The 24,744-nt window shown below is 44.1% G+C and overlaps 1 protein-coding gene across 1 annotated transcript in view; it reads left to right on the plus strand.

Moving 5' to 3' along the window:
• The window catches only part of AQR (aquarius intron-binding spliceosomal factor), a 214,182-nt gene that overhangs the window by 21,075 nt on the left and 168,363 nt on the right, over nucleotides 1-24,744 (plus strand). Inside the window, exons 5-9 of the mRNA XM_073609694.1 lie at nucleotides 6,535-6,655; nucleotides 15,230-15,373; nucleotides 18,305-18,373; nucleotides 18,537-18,637; nucleotides 18,863-18,939. Coding sequence (XP_073465795.1) covers nucleotides 6,535-6,655; nucleotides 15,230-15,373; nucleotides 18,305-18,373; nucleotides 18,537-18,637; nucleotides 18,863-18,939 — 512 coding nt within the window. The remainder of the gene's footprint in view (nucleotides 1-6,534; nucleotides 6,656-15,229; nucleotides 15,374-18,304; nucleotides 18,374-18,536; nucleotides 18,638-18,862; nucleotides 18,940-24,744) is intronic.

Here is a 24,744-nt window from a genome sequence, read left to right on the forward strand (position 1 = left end):
GTGTAATTTCACATATTCCCATGGCATGTTTGAGCAATATATCATTTAGTGACAACTTTGTGCAAAAAAAAAAAAAAAAAAAAAAAAATTTGTCTCTTTCCCGCAACTTGTGTCGCAATATAAAATATTCCATGGACTCGACATGCCTCTCAGCAAATAGCTTGGGGTGTCTACTTTCCAAAATGGGGTCATTTGGGGGGGGTTTTGAACTGTCCTGGCATTTTATGCACAACATTTAGAAGCTTATGTCACACATCACCCACTCTTCTAACCACTTGAAGACAAAGCCCTTTCTGACACTTATTTTTTACATGAAAAAGTTTTTTTTTTTTGCAAGAAAATTACTTTGAACCCCCAAACATTATATATTTTTTTAAAGCAAATGCCCTACAGATTAAAATGGTGGGTGTTTCATTTTTTTTTTCACACAGTATTTGCGCAGCGATTTTTCAAACGCATTTTTTGGGGAAAAAACACACTTTTTTAAATTTTAATGCACTAAAACACACTATATTGCCCAAATGTTTGATGAAATAAAAAAGATGATCTTAGACCGAGTACATGGATACCAAACATGACATGCTTTACAATTGCGCACAAACGTGCAGTGGCAACAAAATAAATACATTTTTAAAAGCCTTTACAGGTTACCACTTTAGATTTGCAGAGGAGGTCTACTGCAAAAATTACTGCCCTCGATCTGACCTTCGCGGCGATACCTCACATGCATGGTGCAATTGCTGTTTACGTTTGACGACAGACCGCCGCTTGCGTTCGCCTTAGCGCAAGAGCAGGGGGCGACAGGGGTGCTTTTTTTTTTTTTTTTTTTTTTTTCTTTATTATTTTTTTGCTTTTTTATCTTATTTTTAAACTGTTCCTTTCATTTTTTTTTTTTTTAAATCATTTTTATTGTTATCTCGGGGAATGTAAATATCCCCTATGATAGCAATAGGTAGTGACAGGTACTCTTTTTTGAAAAAATTGGGGTCTATTAGACCCTAGATCTCTCCTCTGCCTTCAAAGCATCTGACCACACCAAGATCGGTGTGATAAAATGCTTCCCCAATTTCCCAATGGCGCTATTTACATCCGGCGAAATCTAAGTCATAAAATGCTCGTAGCTTCCGGTTTCTTAGGCCATAGAGATGTTTGGAGCCACTCTTGTCTCTGATCAGCTCTATGGTCAGCTGGCTGAATCACCGGCTGCATTCTCAGGTTCCCTGTTGAGACAGGAGAGCCAGAGAAAAACACGGAAGACGGTGGGGGGGGTGCATTCCCTCCCACGGCTTGTAAAGGCAGTCTAGAGGCTAATTAGCCACTAGGATTGCTTTTACATGAAAGCCGACCGCTGGCTGAAAAGAATGATACCAAGATGATACCTAAACCTGCAGGCATCATTCTGGTATAACCACTCAAAGTTGTGAATGGCGTACCTGAAGACAAAAAAATGGTTAACAATAAAGCACAGTAAACAGTAAAGTATAAATAATTACATACCTGAAAAACAAACATGATAAAACATAATAACAATAACAATAACAATAAAACACTGCAGAATAGAATACAGTAAAAAAAGAGCAGAACAATAGAGAGAGAGAATAGAGAGAGAGAACAATAAAACGACAACTATTTTTTTTTTATTTTATATATATATATTTTTTTTTTTTACACTTTTTTTGTAACTAACTTTTATAACGGTAACCGGTTCCAGGTTCGGGTCTCTCAAAATGCGATGGCATCTTGGGAGACCCTGTGAAAGTGTGCCTAGTCTGTGCAATGCTGTACCCTACGCTAATACTCAACTAGTGTATGGTAGCGTTCAAAACATTCACCAATGCAAAGACCAGGATTGTCAGGACAGGAGGGACAATAATAGCGGGTGTCACGCCTATATCCGCGTTTGCTGCAGACACAACATCTTTTTTGGGGGGGTTCGTTGGGTAGGGGTACTCGGGAGCACATAAAAATGCCTCTCATGCAGCCGACTGCATTTGGTTGGGGATGTGAATGGGGGAAGTACGGGTGCTGCAGAAGCGGTGGGTTCCCAATTAGGATTGGCGAATGCAGCAGGAAGGGCACTATGGGCACGACGGGCCTGTGTTTGTCTTTTTGGTGGCAGCGGGACACTACTTGTGCTTGCCACCTCACCAGCTTGAACTGCACTTATGGGACTCGCCACGTCACCAAGTGTTACTGCAGCGCTGGTTTGACTACGACCGGGGTGTACTAGGCCGCTGGTGCTTGCCAGTTCAATAAAAAGCTTCCAAAAAAACTGTTAGCGATCGCAGGGATCAGGTCTGACTCTGCGAACGCTGCAGTTATGCGTTTAGTGTTTTGTAAGTGTCAGTGATCGATCGATACTGCACTTGGGTGGGCTGGACTGGGCCGGGCGGAGGGGCAAAACGCAGGTGCTAGCAGGTATCTGGGCTGATCCCGCTAACACTGCGTTTTTGGGAACCCTAAACTGCTGGGGACGCTAGTATAGATCTGATCGGATCAGATATTGATCCGATCAGATACTATACCACTAAAGGAGGCGTATGCTGCGTGCGTGGGTGTTAGTGGTACTGGCGCTAACCTGACGCTGCCTGGGGCCGGTGCTTGCTAGTTCACCAAAATGCTACCAAAAAAACTGTTAGCGATCGCAGGGATCAGGCCTGACTCTGCGAACGCTGCAGTTATGCGTTTAGTGCCTTGTAAGTGACAGTGATCGATCGATACTGCACTTGGGTGGGCTGGGCTGGGCCGGGCGGAGGGGCACAACGCAGGTGCTAGCAGGTATCTGGGCTGATCCCGCTAACACTGCGTTTTTGGGAACCCTAAACTGCTGGGGACGCTAGTATAGATCTGATCGGATCAGATATTGATCCGATCAGATACTATACCACTAAGGGAGGTGTACGGTGCGTGCGTGGGTGTTAGCGCTACTGGCGCTAACCTGACGCTGCCTGGTGCTTGCTTGCCAGTTCACCAAAATGCTACCAAAAAAACTGTTAGCGATCGTAGGGATCAGGCCTGACTCTGCGAACGCTGCAGTTATGCGTTTAGTGTTTTGTAAGTGACAGTGATCGATCGATACTGCACTTGGGTGGGCTGGGCGGAGGGGCAAAACGCAGGTGCTAGCGGGTATCTGGGCTGATCCCGCTAACACTGTGTTTTTGGGAACCCTAAACTGCTGGGGACGCCAGTATAGATCTGATCGGATCAGATATTGATCCGATCAGATACTATACCACTAAGGGAGGCATGTATTCTTCTTCTACATATTTTTTTGGTAAAAAAAAAAAAAAAATCGCTATAAACGTATATTGATTGGTTTGCGCAAAAGTTATAGCATCTACAAACTATGGGAAAGATTTATGGCTTTTTTTTTTTTTTTTTATTAGTAATGGCGGTGATCTATGATTTTTAGCGGTATTGCGACGGACAGATCGAACACTTTTGACACATTTTTGGGACCATTGACATTTATGCACATTTATAAATATGCACTGATTACTGTATAAATGTCACTGGTAGGGAAAGGGTTAACACTAGGGGGCAATCAAGGGGTTAAATGTGTGTTCCTTCGGTGTGTTCTATCTGTATGGGGATAGGACTGACTAGGGGAGGAGACATATCGTTGTTCCTGCTTAGTAGGAACAAACGACATGTCTCCTCTCCCCTGACAACAGTGCTGACTCTCGTGCACGCGATCGCAACCGCCAGCCATGCACATCAGATCCCCCCGCTGTGCAGTGGACGCGCGCACGCCCTCTGGCGGGTCTTAAAGGGAACCCCATGACCATACGGGGTTTCGCGCAGGGGTGCCATTCTGTCCCGTAAAAAGGCGTGAGGCAGTCGGTAACCAATTAACCAAAACAAATTACAGAATAAAATGTGACTTTTAATCTGCAGTAAGGCTCCTTCCACATGAGGCGGATCCGCTCAGCATGGCCGGAAATCGCGTGCCGATCGGTTGCACTGTTGATCTCCGCTGAGCCGGCAGATGACGGGTCCGTCCCTGCTCATTGAACAGGGAGGGACCTGTCAGAGCCCCGTGATCTCTATGGGAGATCGGATGAAAACGGACAGTATGTCCGTTTTCATCAGATATCATCTGATCTGCCAGACGGATGGCGAGCGTATCGCCATACATCTGTTTTTTAGCGGATTGGATGGCAGGCGGGTGTTAGCGGACACATCTCCGCTGACATCCGCCTGCCCATAGAAGTCAATGGGTGGCCCACTCGGATCCGCCTGAAAAATGGACAGACAGATCCGAGCAGGCTTATCATGTGAAAGGGGCCTAACACTATTTATTTATTTTTAAACTAACATTATTTTTAAAAAGGAAAAGTGCATTTTGTTTAGTTTGTTTTACTGTCTAAAGGATTGCAAAAAAACGAATTGTTGCAAGACAATGTCACGAAAAGAAAGCCTTGTTTATCCTTAAAAGTACAATACATGTATTTCCTTGTTATCTTGACCACTTCAATAATGGACACTTTTACCCCCTTCCTGCCCAGGCCAATTTTTAGCTTTCAGCGTTATCGCACTTTGAATGACAATTGCGTGGTCATGTAACACTGTACCCATAAGAACTTTTCATCATTTCTTTCACACAAATAGAGCTTTCTTTTGGTGGTATTTAACCACCACCAGGTTTTATTTATTTTTGCTAAATAAGCGAAAAAAAAGGCCAAAAAAACGCGTTTCTCTTCATTTTCTGCTTTGCAAATAAATAATCTTTCTTCGTGTATTTAGGCTACATTAAAGAAATTAATTTTTTTTTTATTTGCTGTCACCAGGGCAGTACAGCGTCACCATATCACTGGTGTGGCGGTGATCAGAGACACTGAATGGTGACAGTATGTACAAAACTTTTTTCTTTTTTTTTTTTTTTTTTTACATACTGTGACCAGAGCAATACAGTGTTAACGTAGTAACACTGTACCACTCTGGGGAAGTAATCAGGATTTATTTCTATTTTTTAGATGCTGATTGTTTATAGCAGTTAATTTTACTGAATGAAAGTGTGTATTGTACTGTTGATTGGTCACAGCTAATCACATGGTACAGATAGGCTGTAATTGTACCATTTGATCACTGTGACCAGACATGGCCAATCAGAGCTAGCAACACAATTGTGCACAATGGATGCCATTAATTGGAGCCATTCATTGTTTACAAATGTCATATGACCTGCTGTGATTGGTCACAGTGATCACATGTTACCAGGCCAGTACATTGATCAGTCATCCACTGTGTCTGGTGCATATAGCAGCTCACAGATCACGCTGGAGCGTGGCCCATTTTGGGGAGGACATCATATAACATCCACCCAGAAAAAATAGGGTTCTTGCTTGGCCGTCATTTTACAGTGGCCTGAGCGGAAAGTAGTTAAGTAAAGACAAAGTTATCGCCGAACAAACAGGTCCACAGCAGAATTGTAAAAATTGCTCTGGTCCATAAGGGGTGAACAGATGTGAGAGGCAAAGTGGTTAAATGTTTATTTGGAAAACACTTTTCAGACCAGCCGCTGCATTACAACTGTCACACAGTCGTCTCCTATAGCTCTATTGCCGGCTGTATGGAGCATATTGGTGAACTGCCTCATGCTGTGCTGAGAAAGTACTGCACGCACTACTTTTATTCACTGCACATCACAATGCAATGGTGTGAACTGGGCAGATAGGGAGACATGGCATTTTGCTTTGTCATGTGGAGGGACTGTGTTGGAATATCTGCCCAATGCAGTTCCACCACATGTGGTGTGAATGAGCCCTAAATATCAATCTAAAGAAGACATTTCCTGAGAAAATTAATGGGGCTGCCATTAATATTCTGTGTCTGAAAGTACTACTAGTACCTAATTTGTAGACTGATCTTCTGGCTGCAATATGTTGAGTTCCAAATCTGGAACATGTATGCAAATTGGAAATGTTGCCTAAAAGGTTGAAGTCCTTATTTTCATACTTGGTCTGGGTCAGTGAAAAAAAGCGGTGAAGCCAGAAGGTCATTGTTCCAGCCGGGCCACAAACTCCTAGAGAAGTTGACAATGGCAGCCTCCATGTTTCTCTAAGGAAAGGTTCTCTTTAGGAATGTATCTGCTTTTTCAAGATTAAGGAGTGATGCATTTACACTTGACTAACATATAAAAAGCGATTTATCCGAGATGTGCCGTGTAGCAACCAGCAGCTGAAACACTGTATACTAGTTATTTAAGCATTTTTTGTGTCTGTAAAGCTTTGGCCCACTGTCATGATGTTAGGGCTTGCATCAAACTGTGTCTGGATTAGGCTCAGGCGTGTTCGAACTCCCACATGCCAGATCCCGCCAGGAAGCCCATATTGCACAGCGCTAATCACAGGCAGTGAGACATTTCCCGATCTGCAGCTGCACAAATCAGGAAATTTCTCACTGCCTATGATTAGCGGTGTGCAATGTCGGCTTCCTGGTGGGATCAGGCAGATGGAACAAGCCAGGGCCCATCCCTAGTCTGGATGTGTGTTGTAAGCCATATTAAATGCATTTTTTTCTTATTTGATATAGCCAGTATCTTGAGAACTACTTGTGGGTGAATTACTCGGCAGAAGTGTCTAGTAAAGCCTACGTGATGTCTATTTGCTGTATGGTGAATGAAAAGTTCCGTGAAAACGTTCCTGCTTGGGAGGTAAGAACTTCATATTTCTACTTTCAGGACTTTTATAGTTTGAGGATCATTAACACCAGAGTAGGCCAGGCAGTTTGAAAGATGAATGGCAATAAGTATCGGAACAATGTATATTCGCTAGTATTGTTGATGACTTAGGTTATTTTTTATAGATTAATCAGCTTTTCGTCCCAGAGCTGCTCTAGCTCCCTTTTGAAATGGCACCTGGTTGCAGTGGTTTTTGTGTCCCCCATTGGCATTAGCGCTGGAACTACCAGCTGTCAGTGATCGATTCAGCTCCTGGGTTTGCGATCTTTCTACACAGCGCTGCATTGTGTTTACATCAGAATGAGAGTGAAGTCACATTACTTCTTCTGATCATGATGGCTTAGGTAGAGCTGTTTCATCTCTGTCCATCGTCTGCCTGCATCAATAGATTACTACTCTAAATAAAAAAATACTCCCTTCCAAAATGAATCCCCGAGGTCACAGCAGTGATGGACCTGGATTATATTTGCGTTTACTGTTCAAGCATCAAATGCTATGACAAGCTGAAAGCTGCTGTGGCTGGATGGAGTGAGATGCTGTACCGAGTGGTGCTAACCTTCAGGACGATATGCGCTCAAAGACTAATGCCCAGAACGCAGCAAGTCTGCATTCTGAGCATTCTTTTGTAGGTGTATTCAACCCTAAACATGACGTTCACAAAGCTGCTTTGCAATGGTCTTGTAGCTCATTCCAGCCTTGTGTAGGTCTACAATCTTGTTTCTGACATCCTTGGACAGCTCTTTGGTCTTGGCCATGGTGGAGAGATTGGAATCTGGTTGCTTCTCTGGACAGGTATCTTTTATGCTCCTAATCTCAGCTCACTACCTGTATAGAAGACACTTGGGAGCCAGAAATCTTGCTGATTGATAGGCGATCAAATACTTCTTTCACTCATTAAAATTCAAACAAATGTATAACTTTTTTGAAATGCGTTTTTCTGAATATTTATGTTCTGTCTCTCGCTGTTAAAATAAATCTACCATTAAAATTTATAGACAAATCATTTTTCGCAAATCCCCTTTAGGACAGCCTCTGGAGAGCGCAGCTCCGCCCATTTTCCAGGAAACGCATACAGCCTTTAAATCCCTCCTCTTCCACCATGGCTTCAGTTATTGTGTTTCTTCTGCCATGATGGAAGCGCATGCTGGAACCAGGGAGCTGCGCTCTCTCCAAATCACCTTTGTGATTTGTGTGCAGCGACCATCCCAGCACCCCCCCTCTAGTACGGGCGGGGGGTGTTACGGAGTCCCCGGTCTCTCCAGCTCAGGGGATGCAAGGGCCCACAGGAGGCGTTGGCGTCTATGTGCCCGGGGTCCGTCGGCATGGCCCTGGTGGCCGGGTGGGTGACGCTGCTTGTAAGCGGCATGTCCTGCATGTCAGTTCCGGGTCCTGGCCGGCGGGTGACGTCATGTCCGGTGACGCGGCTTCCGGGGGGGGGGGGGGGGATCCTGGGCGTGGCGCAAGTGGTTCCAAGCGCCTGAAACCCAGAGACCAGGGGGCGGGTCTGTCAACCCACACTTCCGGTTCCGGCCCCCATTGATGACGCGGGGCCCGGGTAATTAAATGGATGGTTTTCTCAGTACCCCTGCTGCGTTCTGTGCTGAGATGGAGGAGAGGCTGACAGCTACGGCGGAAGCAGGCACCCCAGGCACCACTCAGGCCCAGGTAAGAGGGGTACAGTGGTACCTTTTATTCTTGTCCATATGGGCTTATCTTGTGGTTGTTTGGTTGGGGTCCTCCCTGCAGGGAGCCTGTGGCTGCATGGTCGGAGGTTACTTCACTTGGACCCTGCAGTTTGGACTTGCTGAGGGATTGCACTGATCAGGGCACGGTTTTCCTTCTGTCTGGTTGTGGTCTACTGCCCCATACACACGGTCGGACTTTGTTCGGACATTCCGACAACAAAATCCATGGATTTTTTCCGATGGATGTTGGCTCAAACTTGTCTTGCCTACACACGGTCACACAAAGTTGTCGGAAAATCCGATCATTCTGAACGCGGTGACGTAAAACATATACGTCGGGACTATAAACGGGGCAGTGGCCAATAGCTTTCATCTCTTTATTTATTCTGAGCATGCGTGGCACTTTGTCCGTCGGATTTGTGTACACACGATCGGAATTTCCGACAACGGATTTTGTTGTCGGAAAATTTTATATCCTGCTCACAAACTTTGTGTGTCGGAAAATCCGATGGAAAATGTGTGATGGAGCCTACACACGGTCGGAATTTCCGACAACAAGGTCCTATCGCACATTTTCCGTCGGAAAATCCGACCGTGTGTACGGGGCATAACTGTCCAACAAGGGTTGGAAAAGTTGTGTTAGGGGCCCTTAGGTGAATTTTATTTTTCTCATTGCAGGAAAAAGCTTTAGGAAAATCCAAGCATTCAAACTCACCAAGTCAGAGGAAATGCCTTTCCTGCAAGAACTCAATCAGAGATTCATGACAGAAGGCAATGTGCAGGTCCTGTATTAAGGACTCAGTTGAAGTGGAAATGTCCCAACAATACAAGGACTTGTTCTCTTCAGTTGGAGAACTTGAGAACTTGTTGAGTTCAGTCAAATCCATGCTGGTACAGAGCCTGGCAGACCAGGTTGAGTCCCAGCAGCCACCATCCAGCCCGAGGGCATCCACCTCTAGGCCAGTGGAGGTCATGGATTCAGGAGATGAGGGGGCAAGTACTCTTCCCTCCCTCAGGGGTTCAGACGAAGAGGAAGATGATAGCTGAGACTCTAGGTACAAGCTATCTTTGGAGGAAGTGGACAACCTACTGAGAGCGATCTACACTACCCTCGAAATTCAGGAGGAAAAGGTGCAGCTGTTGGTTCACGATAAAAGGACTAGATGACATCAAACATAGAGTGTTCCCAGTCCATAGAATCCTCTCGGATACTGTAATGAAAGAATGAAAGGACCCGGAGAGAAGCCCATTCTTTTCCAAGACCCTTAGGAGAAAGTTTCCCTTCGAAGATAAGGAGCCAGAGGTATGGAATAAGAAACCACGCAGGTTTCCCGTCGCACAGACCTAGCATACGAGGACATGGGGTGCTGAAGGATGCGATGGATAAAAAGAGCAGACTCCCTCCTGAAAAAAGCGTGGCATTCCACATCGGCCAGCCTCAAATCCGCTATGGCCTCCACGGTTGTCGCAAGGAATATAGAATGCTGGGTAGAGAAGCTGAAAAGCTACGTAGAGGCAGGTACGTCGCAGAAAGATCTTTTGAAGTCCTTTCCTTTGATACTGAAGGCAGTAAAGTACATGGCTGATGCATCTGCCGAATCAGTTAAGAGGTCAGCAAGGTCGTCAGCGCTGGTGAATTCAGACAGACATGCTGTCTGGCTAAAAACTTTGTCTGGTAACACAGCTTCCAAGATTAAGCTATGTGGCCTACCTTTTTCGGGTGATCTTCTTTTTGATCCAGACCTTGAAACAGTCCTGGACAGGACAGCCGACAAGAAAAAGGCTTTCCCTTCCAAGAAGAAACAACCGATCAAAAATAATTTTCACGCTGTTCAACAGACCCACAAAAGTAGAGATCAAGACCACAAGAACCGCTGGGTCTCCCAAAGGGGTAAGGGAAGAGGAGGAGTTCTCTTCAGATCTCCCCAGACCAGCCCCCTAAAAACAAATGACAATCTAACCCCCAGTAGGGAGAAGATTTGTCTGCCTTTCACCTACAGTGGAACATAACTTCAAGCCTGTTCGTGAAAAACACCATCTCCCAGTGATACAGGCTGGAGTTTTCAGAGCCCCCCCGAGCAGATTTTACGTTATGGCCCTTCCAAGGGATCAAGAAAAAGCTTCCACAATAATGAGCCTGCTGCAGGATCTAATTCAACAGGAAGTGATTATCCAGATCCCAAAACATCAGAAAGGCCAAGGCTTCTATTCCCACATCTTCCTGGTGAAAAATCCTTCAGGGAAGTATCGGTTGATTCTGAACTTAAAGACCCTGAACCGATCGATCCGCTACAAACATTTCAGGATGGACACGATCCATTCAATCACGAAATTGCTGACTCCCAATTGTTTCATGGCATCCCTAGATCTAAGGGACGCTTATTTGCACATCCTGATAACTCAGGCTTCCCAATGCCTTCTCCGTCTGCCCCTCGACCTGGGAACTTGAGTCTGGCATCTCCAATTCAGAGCTCTACAGTTCGGACTTTCATCCTCCCCCAGAATCTTTACAAAGATAATGGCGAAAGCTGTGGAACCTCTGAAGCCAAGAGGGATTTCAGTCATCCCATATCTGGATGACCTGTTGTTTTTCGCGGACTCCAAAGAACAAGTCTTGACAAATCTCCAAGTGTCTCACTTGGGGTGGCTCTTGAATTTGGAAAAATCAAATCTAGAACCCACACAGGAGATGAAGTTCCTGGGCTATATGGTCAACTCGGTGCCTCAAAAAGTTTTTCTGCCATAGGAGAAGATGGAGAAAATCCAATCTGCGGCGAGACAGATTCAAACCAATCTCTCAGTTTCAGTCCGATCAGCCATGGCAGTCTTAGCCTTCTCACGGCATCTATCCCAGCTATTCAGTGGGCCAGAATACATTCCAGACCCCTCCAGATGAATATCTTACAAAGATGGTCGCACCAGGAGTCGCTAGAAAAACAGATCAAACTTACCTCAAACGTAAAATGGGCACTCTGGTGGTGGAGGAAGCCAACCAACCTAGCAAAGGGTCTTTCCCCTAGACAAGAGTCTAACAGATGCAACTTCTTGGGGCTGGGGAGCCCACCTGGATGGCCAAACCTCCCGGGGGGGGGGGCTGGTCCAATGCGGAAGTCCGAAAGTCCTCAAACTGAAGGGAACTGAAGGCCATTTTTCTCGGTCTCCTAGCTTTCCAACAAGTGGTAAAGGGACAACACGTTCAGGTTCTCTCAGACGATACAACTGCAGTAGCTTATTTATTGAAACAGGGAGTAACCAGGAGCAGAGGACTCCTAGAACTGGCCAGTCAGCTACGTGTCTGGGCAGAACAGAATGTGGCCTCATTATCAGCAGTCCATCTGAAGGGATCCCAGAATCTGTTAGCAGAACTACTAAGCAGAAGGAGAGGAGTCTGAACCAAGAAGCGTTTTTGACCATCTCCGAAGCTTGGGGGGCAACCTCCAAATAGATCTGTTCGCAAGCCAGCAGAACTCAAAAGTACAGAGGTTCTTCTCACTCCACCGAGAAGACCAGGCAGTGGGCATAGATGCTTTCGCCCATCCGTGGCATTACCAGCTGTGCTACGCCTTTCACCCCTTTCCTCTGATACCACTGGTTCTAAGGAAATTCAGGGAGGAAAATACCAACCTGATCCTGGTCACTCCCTTCTGGTCAAAAAGACCCTGGTTAAGGACACAACTAAACCTGGCTGCTGAACCTCCATGGAAGCTGCCACCCAGAAAGGACCTGCTAGCGCAGGGGTCTGTGTACCATCCGGAAGCAGATCGGCTACATCTAACTGCTTGGTTTCTGAAGAAGAGCTCCTGAAATCCAAGGGACTGTCCGATAAATTAGTGAAGACCCTACTTGCCAGTAGAAAGGAGGTAACTCGGGTCATATACCTGAAAGTTTGGAAAAAGTTCAATTCCTGGTGCACCTCTAAGGGCCTTCAGGTCAAAAGTTTAGTGTCAGTCTTAGAATTTCTCCATGACAGAATGGAGAAGGGGCTGGCAGCCAGCACCCTGAAAACCCAGGTGGTTGGCTCCTTTTTTTTTTTTTTTTTTTTTTGAGAAGTCTCTATCCAGCGAAGTCTTAGTTTCAAGATTTTTTAAGGCACTTGCACAAAATAGGCCGGTAGCCCTTAAAGTTTTCCTCAGTTGGAATTTGTCTATTGTTTTACAGGGTCTCACGGGAGCTCCGTTTGAACCCTTACAGGAAACATCCTTACAAAACTTAATTCTTAAAATTGTTTTCTGGTAGCCATCACGTCGGCAAGAAAAGTCAGCGAGCTTCAGGCCCTGGCAGTCACAGAACCCTTTTCTAAAAGTTTTTTCAGACCGGGTGATCCTTCAAACAGATACAGCTTTCCTACCTAAAGGGTTCTTCAACCTTTCATCGTTCACAGGAAATAGTCTTGCCCACTTTCTCCTCAGCTCCTGCCAATCCAGGAGAAGCTTTCCACACATTGGATGTGAGGAGATGCCTGCTACACTTTCTAACAGTCACCAAAGAATTCAGAAAGTCAAATGCTCTCTTCATGATATTCATAGGCTCATGTAAAGGGGAGAAAGCTTCCAAAAGCACACTGGGTGGCAGATGGCTTAGATCGGCAATCACGGAGGCCTACAAAGCTAAGGGAGAAATACCCCCCTCAGGTATTGCTGCTCATTCTATGAGATCAACTGCAGTTTCCTGGGCCGAAAGGGCCGGTGCTACACCACACAATAAATTTGCAAGGCGGCCACCTGGTCTAACTACTCGTGATTTTTCCGACATTATAGGTTGGACTTACTGTCTGTACCGCAGATCAAGCCTTCGGCAGGAAGGTACTGCAGGCAGTAGTCCCACCCTTGGATAAGTTTCTTTGTTATCCTCTCCAAGGTTGTCCTGAAAGGCGATTTGAGAAAGACTTAGACCTAAAGGTGACGATATTTCTAAGAGCTTTTCAGGACAACTGCTACTTCCTTCCCCTTTATCTTCAAAGTGGTTTTAAGTGTCTATCATGGCTGTTTGTGGTTTGCTGTGCTTTGTTTTACAGTATGTCAGAGACCACACAATAACTGAAGCCATGGTGGAAGAGGAGGGATTTAAAGGCTGCATGTGTTTCTTTTAAAATGGGCGGAGCTGCGCTCTCCAAGGTTGTCCTGAAAGGCTCTTAGACTTACCGGTGACGGTATTTCTAACTAAGTCTTTTTTGTCAGTGGGCAAACGTACAAAATCAGCAGAGGATGAAATACTGTATGGGTATAGTTATGTCAGCCCGTCTGTGCTATTTATCTTAAAGAAACCCTGTCCCTAAAATCCAAGAGGAGATGCATGTTCCCTGTAGTGAAGATGGTAAATACTTATCTCTGCAGCCTCTTATACTGCTGTGATGAAGGGGAATTGCTGATTCTGGGAGCGTCCCACTGTGTGCTCATTTGTTCCTCCCACCAACCTCTACATCAGTACATACATGTGTCCTGTGGAAATGTAGGGGTCATTGGGCGGAATCGGTGAGTGCAGAAGTGACACAGAAGATCAACACACTGAGAAGTGTTGGTTTCTGATGAGACCTCAGTTGGCGGTTCCTTTTCATCATAGCAGCATTGACAGCTGGAGAGGTACAGTGAGTATTTGCTATATTTTGTACAGGTAGCATGTTTATTTTTGCCTGAGGTTTTAGTGAAAGGGTTGCTTTAACCACTTGCCACTCAGGCCAATTCTGACATTTCTCTCCTACATGTAAAACTCATCATTTTTTTTTTTGCTAGAAAATTACATAGAACCCCCAAACATATATATATTTTTTTTTTTTTTTAGCAAAGACCCTAGAGAATACAATGGCAGTTGTTGCAACTTTTTATCTCGCACAGTATTTGCGCAACAATTTCTCGAACTTGTTTTTTTCTTTTTCCGAATGATCATAGAGACTCTGGCGACCATCTGGTCCGCCGGAAATCTCTATGGTAAACATCCGGGGCCGGCAGATCCTGTCTCCCACTCACCAATGGAAGCGGTGAGTCGGTAGAAGCACAGGAGGGCGGTGGGAGGGGGGACATCCCCTCTCGCCGCCAGTAAGAACGATCAAGCGGGGGAACAGCAGCTATGATCATTCTTATGGTGTAGGGAATTGCCGGCTGAAAAAAGCCGATATCTGAATGATGCCTGTAGCTGCAGGCATCATTCATAGATACTGGCACAACGTCAAGGACGTCATATGACGACTGGTGGGTGGGAAGTGGTTAAAGCCCAGCTCTATTTTATATTTTTCAATAGAATGGAGAAGGGCTAGTACTTCTGTTACTAAGACATGACAGAAGTTGCATGTCTTGCTGTCAGAAACAATGAAATCAGACCGAGACAGAAGTACAGTTAAATCACACTTGTTTAATAATAAAAGTAGAAAGAACAAACTTCGTCAAAATGTAGCCAAAGTTCAGTAACCGGAATGGATAGTCAGCCAAGCCAGAAGTCAGGGATCAAAGTAGTGGAACAGCAAGCAGGATCTGCAGTGGTTTCTTGTGATGTGACCAAGGCGAGGGCAGAGCTCCTTTGGACTGGACAACTTTCAGGGGAGCTAGTTCTCACCTTGCTAGCTAACTACAACACAGCCAATTAAGAAAATTTAAATAAATCCAACTTTAAAAAGTGACTTGATTAGACCTAGCTCAAATTTTTTAAGGCCTGTCTATAAAATTACAAATAGTTGATGCCCTATGGCCCAATTTTGTCCTAAGAGATAGGCAACTGCTTTTTAAACATGACAGATTGATTGCCCCTTCTAAATGATTTTGAGCTGCAAGTTAAAAAGTCAAAAAGTAACATGTTTTGATTCAGTTTGTTTCTTTGAGAGAAAACTATGGTGGATGTTGAAATTTCTGCAATCCTTTTCTACAATTTTCAGACTTTCAAGAAGAAGCCAGAACATTTCCCCTTCTTCTTCAAGCGTATAATGGAGGCATCAGTGGCAGAAGAATCAAAAAGTGATTACACATTACAAGAGCGTACAATTCTCCTCCTTTTTCTGGATCACTGCTTCAACAGCCTAGTAACTGTCTATACATTATATTGAGTTACATATGTTTAGTCTACTGTTAAAGATTATATATACAGTATAGTTTTTTTGTGTATGTATGTGTGTGTGTATATAATACATATACAGTGGGGACGGAAAGTATTCAGACCCACTTACATTTTTCACTCTTTGTTATATTGCAGCCATTTGCTAAAAGCATTTAAGTTAATTTTTTTCCTCATTAATGTACACACAACACCCCATATTGACAGAAAAACACAGAATTGTTGACATTTTTGCAGATTTATTAAAAAAGAAAAACTGAATTATCACATGGTCCTAAGTATTCAGACCCTTTGCTGTGACACTCATGTATTTAACTCAGGTGCTGTCCATTTCTGCTGATCATTCTTGAGATGGTTCTACACCTTCACTTGAGTCCAGCCGTGTTTTATTATACTGATTGGACTTTAGGAAACCCACACAACTGTCTGTATAAGACCTTACAGCTCACAGTGCATGTCAGAGCAAATGAGAATCATGAGGTCAAAGGAACTGCCTGAAGAGCTCAGGGACAGAATTGTGGCAAGGCATAGATCTGGCCAAGGTTACAAAAACAATTTCTGCTGCACTTAAGGTTTCTACAAGCACAGTGGCCTCCATAATCCTTAAATGGAAGATGTTTGAGATGACCAGAACCCTTCCTAGAGCTGGCCGTCCGGCCAAACTGAGCTATCGGGGGAGAAGAGCCTTGGTGAGAGAGGTAAAGAAGAACCCAAAGATCACTGTGGCTGAGCTCCAGAGATGCATTCGGGAGATGGGAGAAAGTTGTAGAAAGTCAACCATCACTGCAGCCCTCCACCAGTCAGGGCTTTATGGTAGAGTGGCCCGACGGAAGCCTCTCCTCAGTGCAAGACACATGAAAGCCTGCATGGAGTTTGCTAAAAAAAACACCCGAAGGACTCCAAGGTGGTGAGAAATAAGATTCTCTGGTCTGATGAGACCAAGATAGAACTTTTTGTCCTTAATTCTAAGCGGTATGTGTGGAGAAAACCAGGCACTGCTCATCATCTGTCCAATACAGTCCCAACAGTGAAGCATGGTGGTGGCAGCATCATGCTGTGCGGGTGTTTTTCAGCTGCAGGGACAGGACGACTGGTTGCAATCGAGGGAAAGATGAGTAAGGCCAAGTACAGGGATATCCTGGATGAAAACCTTCTCCAGAGTGCTCAGGACCTCAGGCTGGGCCGAAGGTTTATCTTCCAACAAGACAATGACCCTATGCACACAGCTAAAATAACGAATGAATGGCTTCACAACAATGCTGTGACTGTTCTTGAATGGCCCAGCCAGAGCCCTGACTTAAACCCACTTGAGCATCTCTGGGGAGACCTAAAAATGTCTGTCCACCAACGTTTACCATCCAACCTGACAGAACTGGAGAGGATCTGCAAGGAGGAATGGCAGAGGATCCCCAAATCTAGGTGTGAAAAACTTGTTGCATCTTTCCCAAAAAGACTCATGGCTGTATTAGATCAAAAGGGTGCTTCTACTAAATACTGAGCAAAGGGTCTGAATACTTAGGACCATGTGATATTTCAATTTTTCTTTTTTAATAAATCTGCAAAAATGGCAACAATTCTGTGTTTTTCTGTCAATATGGGGAGCTGTGTGTACATTAATGAGGAAAAAAATGAACTTAAATGATTTTATCAAATGGCTGCAATATAACAAAGAGTGAAAAATTTAAGGGGGTCTGAATATTTTCCGTTCCCACTATATAGATATAGAGAGAGATAGAGATAGAGATATATATATATATCTCTATATATATCTTTTATATATATATATATATATATATATATATATATATATATATATATATATATATAGAGAGAGATAGATAGAGATATATATATATATATATATATATATATATATATATATATATATAGAGAGAGAGATATATATAGAGATATATATATATAGAGATATATATTAGATAGATAGAGAGATATATATATATATAGAGAGATATATATATATATATATAACAGATTATGGTAGATTTAGTTACATTATTATTGTTGTTATTAATTCATAGTACTACATAGGAAGTACACCCCATAAACCACATTTCAGACATTGCTTTGGTGATATTCAAACTAGCATAGCCAGTATAGTAGCAGAAGAAATACTTACTGATATCTGATCTACCAAGCTCAAATATTTGTGTACATTGAAACAAACACCTCATCTGCCTAGATTTTATTTCTATGCATTTGCAAAGCAATAACAGTTCAGTCACCCCAACACTGCAACAGGTTGTATCCTAACAAGGCAGATTTTCCTCTCCTGGCAGCAGCTGTCACTTTTGAAAAGTAGCACAGCTGTGCGTGGCTCTGTCCACACAGCCACGTCATTCATTCACAATTACCTGTGAATAAATGAACTATAAGTACTGTTACCCACTACCGCAGAAGTACTTGTAGTTTAAATGAACTGCAGGCGTGCTTATTAGCATGCCTGTAGTTCATTCACATTGTCTACAGCCCTGAAATGACAGCCTGTACACAGATATGGGCAACAAAACTATAGGCAGTGTGTGCAGGAGTCTGACATTACACCCATGATCTGCTGCCCGTGGGTGCAATGCTTTCCAGACTTCTGTTTTTAAAAGATAATAAATGCACATTTTTTTTACCTGGGGAAAAAAAATGTGAATGTATTATTTTTTACATAACGAAGATCTTATCCTTTTTATTCCTATGTTTTACTAGTCTATACCCACAGAGTAAACTAGAAGGATTAAATGCTGCCAATATTATTGATACATGATCTACTACTCTATAAGAATTGAACTTTAAATAATCCTGATGTGTTTACTTCAAATGGTTTTCCTTTAAGATCTCTGCTCTTAAGTTTTCAGACCAGAATATATTGAGATGTCCTATTCCTTTGCAGGAGGTTGACCTAATTCGTGAACAAATCCAGCAGCTCATATCACTGCCCATGTGGTCCTGTCTGCAGCCAGTAAGCATTCATACCTTTGGTCATTTATATAAAAATAGTTTGATAGTGGCAGGGGATGTTAGTGAACTTGTATGTATTTCAACATGGAATGTTTACATATGGATGAAAACCTGTCCATGAAGTTATTGCAATGTTTTATTGACCACTGACATCTAAATTCTAGGCTCGTCTGGAGCAGGAACTAAAAAAGACCCAAAAGCTTAGAAAGTTCTGGAACCTCATTAAGAAGAATGATGAGAAGATGGACCCAAAGGCACAAGAGATGTATGTAATATATAAAAATTTACAAAACCTGAAAATAGTTCAGTGTTTTGTAACCCTGTCAAGATTTAAATAATTCTAAATGAATACTCTTCCTATAGCATAGAATTTTGTGATTACCTTTTAACAATAGTATAAGATTAGTAAAAAGTGACTTGAGCTTCCAGAGTCCTTTTTGTTTCTATTTGTGTATTGACTTCAATGTCCTATTTCTCTTGATCTCTGCAGGGCCAAGCAGGAAAGAATATTTCTGCGGAAGCTTATACAGAAGTTCTTATCTGTGCTCACGTCAATTCAAACAACAGGTAACTCCCAACTTTTAGAGGAAATAAAATTAGACTACGGGCTGAACTGGATGACATGGGGTGTGTGTTTGTGTGGCCAGCTTTTAAAGAGTTTTTTTCACAACAAAGTAAAAAAAAGAAAACATTTTGAAAAAAAACAAATGTACAATACTTGCACATTTTCTCATGTTCTATCCCTTTAACCCTTTTGCTGCCACCCAGGTAAGGCTTACATCAGCAGCAGCGGTGGCATTTACACACACTAAAGAATGAGTGTGTGTTTCCACAGACCCAGGAACAAGCAACCTCCTGCCATGTAGTCTGGGGTCTGCTGTCCCACCTGTTGGCCTAGGACAGGCACTGTGGGGATGTCGCTGGGTAGAGTGGAGGGGGCTCAGCGAACACCTGTTTGCTCATCCCTCCCTCTGGTAAAAGAACCTGGAAGTGACATGTGTTGCTTAATTAGTTCGCTGCTGTGCTAAAAAAACACCAACAAAATTTTTTAAAAACATTTTCCCACGTACCTACACATATGTAAATGCATGCATTGAGTGCAGCTACTTACGAAAATGATGATTGTGTTACGTGTTGCATATCTGCATGCATACCAGAGTACGAGCAATAATTCTAAGGTCCTTCATTGTTAACACTAAAGGGTTTATTTACTAGAACTTAAAGAGGAGTTCCACCCAGGGGCTCCATTAAAAAAAAAAAAAATTAAAAGTCAGCAGCTACAAATACTGCAGCTGCTGTCTTTTAATTGGACACTTACCTGTCCCTGGGTCCAGCGATGTGGGGGATCGAAGCCCCGCTCGTCCCCCCCCCCCCCCTCCGCTCGTCGGCGCCAGCATTTCAACTGTGGGCGCCAGGCTGTGGCTTCACAGCCTGGCACCCACTGCGCATGCGCGAGCGGTGCTGCGCGCCGTGATTGGCCGCTCAATCACCTGGGACCTGTAATGGGTCCCAGATGATTGACAGGAGAGAGGGAGTAGAGCCGAGCCCTTCCTGTGCCGAGGGGGAAGTGATGTCACCAGCCCAGGCAAAGGAAGAGGCAGACTACGAGGGACCACCTAGCAACAGGCATTTAGAGGTAAGTAAAAAAAAAAAATCCAAATTTTTTTTTTTTTTTAGAATTTTTCAGGTATTTTTGGTTTTTTGGGTGGAACCCCACTTTAAGAAAACATAATCTGGTGCAGCTGTGCATGGTAGCCGATCTGCTTCTAACATCAGCTTGGGGGCGTGGCCTGGCAAGCTATGGAGTAGGACGCTTGTAGAGCGAGCTCCCTGCAATATCACTCCTGAAAGATATCCTGTGCCGATTCTAGAGGACGGAAAGCCTCCATATATATTCCCCAGCATACCAGGGATACTGAGAACATGTCCCCGCCAAAGAGGGCGACCGGGTCAATCGATAAACTGGCACAGTACCGCCGTCAGGAGCAACTGCCCAAAGATGGCGCCGACACGTGCTCGGACTCTGACCCCCATGCATCTGGTACAGCTAAAGTTTTAGATGCCACAGTGGCTTTACAGGGCACCCTAACAGCTAAAATCGACGAGGTTAAAATCGACATCTCCTTGCTGAGACAAGACCTCTCGAAAGTAAAGGATAGAGTCAAGGAGATGGAGAACCGAATAGGAACTGTGGAGGACATCCTCCATCCACTGAGGCATGCTGCTGAGGATATGCAAAGACAGATTCAGCAATTGCACTCACACCAAGACGACCTGGAAAATCGCCTAAGGAGGTGTAACCTTCGGTTCATTGGTATCCCGGAGAAAGAAGAAGGTACAGACCCGGCTACATTTTTGGAAAATCTCCTCATTAAAAGTTTTAGGAGGGAAGCGTTCTCCATGATGTTTGCGGTGGAGAGGGCTCACCGCATTCCAGTGAGACCCCCGCCGCCTGGAGCGCCTCCCCGCACCTTTGTTGCAAAATTCTTGAATTTTCGTGACAGGGATAAAGTTCTACGCCTAACCAGGGAGAAAGGGAACATTCAGCTAGGAAACAACCAGATCGCGGCATTCCCAGATTTCTCCAATGAGGTGCAGAGGAAACGATCACAATTTCAAGAAATTAAACGCCGCATGAGAGCACAACACCTCAAGTATGCAATGCTTTTTCCTGCTAGACTACGGGTGGAGGAGGACGGACGTGCACAGTTCTTTGAAGACCCGGCCGCGGCTGCGGCGTGGCTGGATCAGTGAGGACGACCAGTATAACAACCACAAAAGACTGTGAGTACACTTCTCATTTAGTTGGGACTTTCCACCTTTTCCTTCTCTCTAAAAAACATCCGAGGAAATAATTCTCCCATAGAGCAAAGTTATCTGGTATAATCTCCTGCTATAGCGCAAGGGACACAGGGGAGAACCAATACCTGGACACATGCCCCAGTGAGATCTATTGGGACTGATATGAAATCCTTGCTATTACACTCCCGGACTATGGGCATCTTTGCAGAGAATGCAGGTTATGTGCAGGTTAGCATCTGTGTTATGCACTGCACTCTGTCGGTTCTCCACACCCTGATGGAACTCAATGGCCTGCTAGAGAGAACACATGGATGGTAGAGTATCTCACATTGGAAAGTTTTGGGTTTAAAACCTGGTTATATTCTGTAACAGTTATATGCAAGAGTTGCGGGGAGCTCACATACAGGGAGCTCTGTGTTGTTTGCACCTCCCTTCTGCACAACCTACTTCACAATTGACAGTGAATTGTTCGCTCCTTAAAGAATGGTAATTCAACATGTATCAGACTCAGCGTATATTACAAGACTTGTGCCTCCAGCTAGACCCCTCTACTGGACGTTAAATACCATGTTGAAAGTTTGGGATCACATGCTCACACCAAGTTGGGGAGGTGTCCTGCTGGGTGGGAAAGGGTGTGTTAAATGTTCGGGTTACAGTTATGGGAAATGTATCATAGTTAAATATTTAATATGCACGGGTATACGAGTAGCATACAACCAGAGAAAGAAATTTTGTGTGCTGGGGAAAAAATGTGGCAATTGTGAAATGTGTATTGTCCTGATCTCACCCTGTTGGTCCGACCGCACTGAAATGACTTTAGAAAACACATGACAACTGTTAAATTTGTAACGTGGAACGTGCGAGGCTTGCGGGACAAAGTTAAGAGAACCGCTGCCCTCGCATTCCTTAAATCCCAAAAAGCTGGTGTTATAGCCCTGGTAGAAACCCATGTTACAGGTCATTTACAGACAGCTTTAAAAAGACCATGGGTTGGCTGGTTGTATCACAGCATACACACAAATCAATCTAGGGGAGTTTCGATAATTATTGCAAAAAATGCCCCGTTTGAGTTGGTTGAGCTGGAGTCGGACCGGCAGGGAAGATATCTATTCCTTAATGCATTGATGGGAGGTAGTCCGCTTTTGGTGCTGGCGAGTTATGTCCCCCCCCCCATTCACATCTGACGTAGTCATGAAAGGATTAGCATATATGGCCAGATTCCCAACAATCCCGGCGGTGTGGATGGGGGATTTTAACATGCCCATGAACCCAGCGTTAGATAGACCGATGGGTGACGGGGCACCTGGTACACCATCACAACACACTAGACTGAGCCGTATACTAGAGTTTGCCCTGACTAATGTATGGAGGTGGCACAACCCATCTGTAAGAGCATATACGTGCCATTCTGTAAGTCACCATACGATGTCACGCATTGATTTTATATTTGTATCTAATACCCTGTAACCCAAGGTCACGGGCTCAGGAATCGCCCCCAGGGCCCTGTCGGATCATTCTCCATGCTGGATAACGGTCTCTTTATTGAACTCAGCCCCCCCTCAGGTATGGAGATTGAATCCATTTTGGCTAACGGTGTTGCCGAACCTGGAGGGGATTACTAAAGAAATGCAATATATGTTAAAGAATACGCGTTTTACAGATAACACTGATATAGAGTGGGACGCATTTAAAAACCAGGCCCGCAGGATACTATCGTCTAAATTAAATAGATTCAAACAATCTGCCAAATGTATATTACAATCTACAACTGACAAATTGCAGGAGCTAGAGGCGGCGTACGCTTCAGACCCCAGTCTAGAAAACCTCCAAAGGGTAAAGCTACAAAATAGATTAGTGACGCAGATACATATAGAGAAAGCTAGACAGCAAGTGTTCTTTTGAAAGCAGCGTGTGTTTGAATATGGCGAACAAGCAGGAAAGCTGCTGGCGTATCTAGTGCACTTAAATGACAAACCCCCGGTGGTGGTATCTTTGAATACCCCCCAGGGGGATATTATCACTGACCCCCCCCCCCCCCCAGGTTGCGGCCCAATTTCGATTGTTTTACGGAGACCTGTATAAATCGCAATGCACTTATTCCCAACATGACATTCAAAATTATTTGAGTAATATTCAATTTCCGAAACTCAACTCAGAACAAGTAAAACTGCTTGAAGCCCCTATTACACAAGACGATATTTTGGAGGCAATGTCACAACTTGCTAAATCCAAAGCGCCTGGTTCAGATGGCCTACCTCTGGAGTTCTATACCACCTTTTCAGAGATTCTTATCCCAAAACTTGAACAATTATACCAAAATATCTTTAATAATGGATCACTCCCCCATTCTATGCAGGAAGCACAGATAATAGTTCTGCCAAAAACAGGCAAAGACCCCCACTATCCCGAATCCTATCGCCCCATATCCCTTATCCAAGTGGATATTAAAATACTGGCCAAAATACTCGCGGCTCGACTGAATAAGGTCATCCTCTTATTGATACACCCTGATCAGACTGGCTTTATGCCAGGGAAAAATACGGCCATGAATGTCAGGAGACTATTTATGAATCTTCAAGCTCAACATAACAATAAAAGGACTAGAGTGATAGTGGCCTTGGATACAGCCAAGGCCTTCGACTCGGTAGAATGGCCGTACTTATGGGAGTGTCTACGGGAATTTGGATTTGGACCGAACTTTATCAAGTGGGTTCAGATTTTGTACCAATCACCAAAAGCAAGGGTATTCGTGAACGGCTGGTTATCAGAGCAGTTCCCCCTTGAAAGGGGCACGAGGCAAGGATGCCCTCTCTCCCCCCTCCTTTATGCCCTAGCGGCCGAGCCATTGGCCATTGCCATACGGGCGGCGCCAGAGATAGAGGGTTTACGCATTGGCACATATACAGAAAAAATAGGCTTATATGCGGATGACACCATTCTATACCTGGCAGACCAGGGCCCATCACTCCAGGCGGCGTTGCAGATTATTGAAAGGATGGGGACCTTCTCAGGGCTGCGCATAAACTGGGATAAATCCCAAATACTCCCCATAGATCACTTCCCCCCGCCCCCCACATATCTAGAGCTACCCCTAACTAGAGTTAACACCATTAAATATCTAGGGATCTTAGTCACCAGGGAGCTAAAGGACTATATTAATAATAATGTATAACCACTGTTTTCCATGATAAAAGCCAAAACGCAAGCATGGTCCAGACTGCCTCTAGGGGTAATGGGACGAATAAATATTATCAAGATGATTTTATTACCCAAGATCCTGTATATGGTTTGGCATGCACCCCTATATATCCCCCTCAAGATATTTAAAAAGATGGAGGCCATCCTTAATTCATTTGTTTTGGGACACGGAAGACATAAACTGGCCTGGAATATTCTCAAAAATCTGACATCTATGGGGGGTACTGCTCTTCCAGATTTACAAGAATATTACATAGCAGCACAATTGTCTCATATGTATTATTTCAACAACACTGAAATGCAGCGATACAGAGTACTGGTATGCGAAAATACAAGGAATACGATGGTGTCTCCCTTACCAGCTATTTTTAG

This window comes from Aquarana catesbeiana, linkage group LG13 (genome assembly GCF_042186555.1).
Source record: "Aquarana catesbeiana isolate 2022-GZ linkage group LG13, ASM4218655v1, whole genome shotgun sequence".
NCBI lineage: Eukaryota > Metazoa > Chordata > Amphibia > Anura > Ranidae > Aquarana > Aquarana catesbeiana.